Source organism: Lolium perenne, chromosome 6 (assembly GCF_019359855.2).
Source record: "Lolium perenne isolate Kyuss_39 chromosome 6, Kyuss_2.0, whole genome shotgun sequence".
Lineage (NCBI taxonomy): Eukaryota > Viridiplantae > Streptophyta > Magnoliopsida > Poales > Poaceae > Lolium > Lolium perenne.
Window position 1 is genome coordinate 139,938,972 of NC_067249.2, and position 3,094 is coordinate 139,942,065.

Sequence of the window (3,094 nt, forward strand, 5' to 3'; positions counted from 1 at the left end):
GAGGTTAGACAGCAAGTCAACAGATCCCCGCGGAAAAACTGACAATTTCCCTCCTGTTCCCCGAAGCAAACTCCGAGCAAGTCGGCAAGGAGGCAACGATGGTTCGCGGCGGCGGCGGCGGCGGCTTGCTCGACCTGGAGCGGCACTTCGCCTTCTATGGCGCGTACCACAGCAACCCAGTAAACGTGTTCATCCACGCGCTCTTCGTCTGGCCCATCTTCCTCACGGCCCTCCTGCTCCTCCACCTCACCGCTCCGTTCCTGCACTCCGCCGCGGTCGGCGCCGCGATCTACGGGGCCTTCTACATTTCCCTCGACCGCCGCTCCGGCACCCTCGCTGCTGTTCTCTGCTTGCTCTGCTGGGCTGCCAGCGCCGCCCTCGCCGCCCGCCTCGGCTACTCCGTCGGATGCAAGGTTACGGAAACTCCGCCCCGCCCCCCTTTTTTGGCTTGTTCCGGTTGATCTCTCCTGTATACCATGCCCTTCTTGGATTGAGACGTGCTATCTCACCTTGCGTGTAGGATCGGCGACTTGGTCTCTGTTTTTTTCACCCTAATAATTGCTGACCCATGCGGCTATCGCGTACGAAATTCATGATCCGGTTTAGGTTTTTGTTCCTGTAGTGGAACTCTTGCTGCAATTCGCGGTTTTGGTATGCACTGATTACTGTTAGAAATATGTTTTCCAGTTTTTCGCTGGAGGTATTTTGCTCACTTCAGTTGTTAGTGCCCCTGAAAGTTTATCGATTAAGTTATGTTGTGTGTATTTGAGTTTATAGGTGAATTAGTATCTCAGATCAACTATGAGCAGCTCAAGCGGTGCTGGCTTCAACATGTTCTTTTTTCAACTTTTTTCAACTAACATGGTGATATTTAGTGAACTCGTGCTGTCTAATTGTGATGTCTAGCTATGGAAACTTCTTCTGGTATGGGACATTGTTTTCATGTGCTCGCATCAGGGATCACGGATGATAACCTATTTCCCAATCTCGGACTGTCAGTAATATGTTGCCAGCAGTTCCTTTTTGTGTGGCCCAAGTTTTAATCCAGTTTGTTGCGGTGTGGTTGTGATTACTTTAGGGGTCATCCTACTTCTCTGATTTGGTGTATATTGGTGCTAGGCTATGACAAGAATAATTGATTTCCAATTGGATTGATCTAGCCAAATTTCTTTTGTTGGAAAAGGAATTTTGAGAATTCATGATTATTTTGTTTGTATAGATCATCTTGGTTGAACGTCTCTCATGTATACTTCGCTAAGAAACAAACTCTGCTAAAAACTGAATGCAGCTGGAGACTCTTTTGATGACTGCAAATGTCTAAATATACTACAATGCAGTCATTTTGAAATACATCATATAATGTATAAAACTAGATAACAAATAGCAAAACTTGTAGTATTGATAATTTGACATGTCAATGCTTCTGTCTTTGTACTGAAGCAGAGAATTTATATTCTGTAGTTCCGATTGGAGCTCATCTGTAAAAAGTTATGTGTCTGTGGTAGAGACCTTAGAATGGGTTGTACTGGTTCCGTTCGTTGTTCATGGTTGATGCACGAGCTAGTTGAGCTCCCTGTAACCCACCAAAAAAACCAGTGCACTGGATGTTTGCTTGCTCCTTCTATTCCTAACTGCACCATTAAACGTCACTAGACATGATATTCATTAATTAATTGCCTGCATGTATTTGCATGCCTGTGATAGCAAGAAGGCGTCAGAAGTCATAGCATGTTTGTTGCTCCATGTTGTTGGGGCTTATCAGCTAATCCTTCTGCACCTACAAAATTCATGGTTCTTTTGATAGTTGATACGATGTCGGTGGGCCTAGTTCAGCGAGGCTTAAAGTTTCAGAAGCTAGACTGCAGGTGCCCACATGCGGAATCTCCTTTGTGTCTTAACTTCTGAAATTTTTTCCAGCTTTTAGTATCAAGAATGATGCATAGTTTGCTGTTCAAGATGCTTTGTAGCTAATAAACAAAAAATTCAGAAAACATAAATGAAATGTAAATTCTTTTTTCTACACAGGTGGTACTGATAGCTCAGCTGTTTTGCTGGACTATGCAATTCATTGGCCATGGAGTTTTTGAGGCAAGTCTCTATCGTACTTTGAGTGTTAAGATAAGCACTAGCTGTATAAATTCTGTCCCAAGGATTATAATTGACTCTTATTCTGAATGTAGAAGCGAGCGCCTGCTCTACTTGACAATCTTGTCCAGGCTTTCTTGATGGCCCCATACTTTGTGCTTCTAGAGGTAACTTTCAGCATCATCACTCTGTTGCCTCCCTGATGATTGACAGCAGGATTACCTGACGAGTCATGATAATCTTCTCATTTGCTTCAGATTCTTCATAAGTTTTCTGGGTATGAACCATATCCTGGCTTTCATGCCAATGTACAAAAGCTGATTGACGCTAAACGCAAGGAGTGGGAGGATAAGAAAGCAAAGAAAAGGACCTGAAATGTGACCAAGAACTCCTGATGCTATGTCTGTCGTGTAACAGTATAAGATAAACTTAATTGTAGAGATGTGACAAACAACTCCTACTCCTGATCCACCATGTTTGTTGTTGCGTTGATGTTGTGAAGATAAATTTGAACAATAGATTAAATATTGTCTAGATATGTGAACAGCTCTTGATGCTGCATTGCTATATTTGTTGGACTCTGTATAACAGTATGAAACGAGATCCACCATGTTTGTTGTTGAGTTTGTGTTAGTGAAGTTAAACTGAACACGGGAGAAATACACTTATGACAGAAATTCTGGTGCTGCACTTGTGTGACAAGCGGGAAATTCTATATGTACTACCGAAGCCCACGCATGCGTCGTATCTTCTTCTTTCTTCCTAGGTTCCGAAGACTCCATGAAATTGATTGTGGCGCCTTCCTCGGCCAATTGCAGCGGAGCATCTTTGGCAGCTCGTATGTGTTATATTGTGATCCAAATTCATATTCTAAAGGGAGGCTAACTTCTGACGAGCGGAGCGAGGCCCGTCGCCGGATCATTGCCACCGTCTATATATATTCCCTGTAAGCCGCCGCTAGGGTTTCATCGCATCATTGTACACCCACGGCGTTTGTAAACACCACCGA

The 3,094-nt window shown here is 43.9% G+C and overlaps 1 protein-coding gene across 1 annotated transcript; it reads left to right on the forward strand.

The window, feature by feature from the left end:
• Nucleotides 1-2,708, forward strand: LOC127326497 (2-hydroxy-palmitic acid dioxygenase MPO1-like). Its single transcript, XM_051353345.2, has 4 exons — nt 1-413; nt 2,026-2,088; nt 2,181-2,252; nt 2,343-2,708. The coding sequence occupies exons 1-4, from the start codon at nt 99-101 to the stop codon at nt 2,457-2,459; spliced, it is 567 nt and encodes a 188-aa protein (XP_051209305.1). The 5' UTR covers nt 1-98; the 3' UTR covers nt 2,460-2,708.
• Nucleotides 2,709-3,094: the final 386 nt, after the last annotated feature.

Bases quoted from the DNA above. Each gene is read 5' to 3' on its own strand.
- LOC127326497 (XM_051353345.2), top strand. From the start codon at position 99: ATGGTTCGCGGCGGCGGCGGCGGCGGCTTGCTCGACCTGGAGCGGCAC. The intron at 414-2,025 runs GTTACGGAAACT...TTTTCTACACAG, and splicing joins GCTACTCCGTCGGATGCAAG to GTGGTACTGATAGCTCAGCT. The intron at 2,089-2,180 runs GCAAGTCTCTAT...TTCTGAATGTAG, and splicing joins TTGGCCATGGAGTTTTTGAG to AAGCGAGCGCCTGCTCTACT.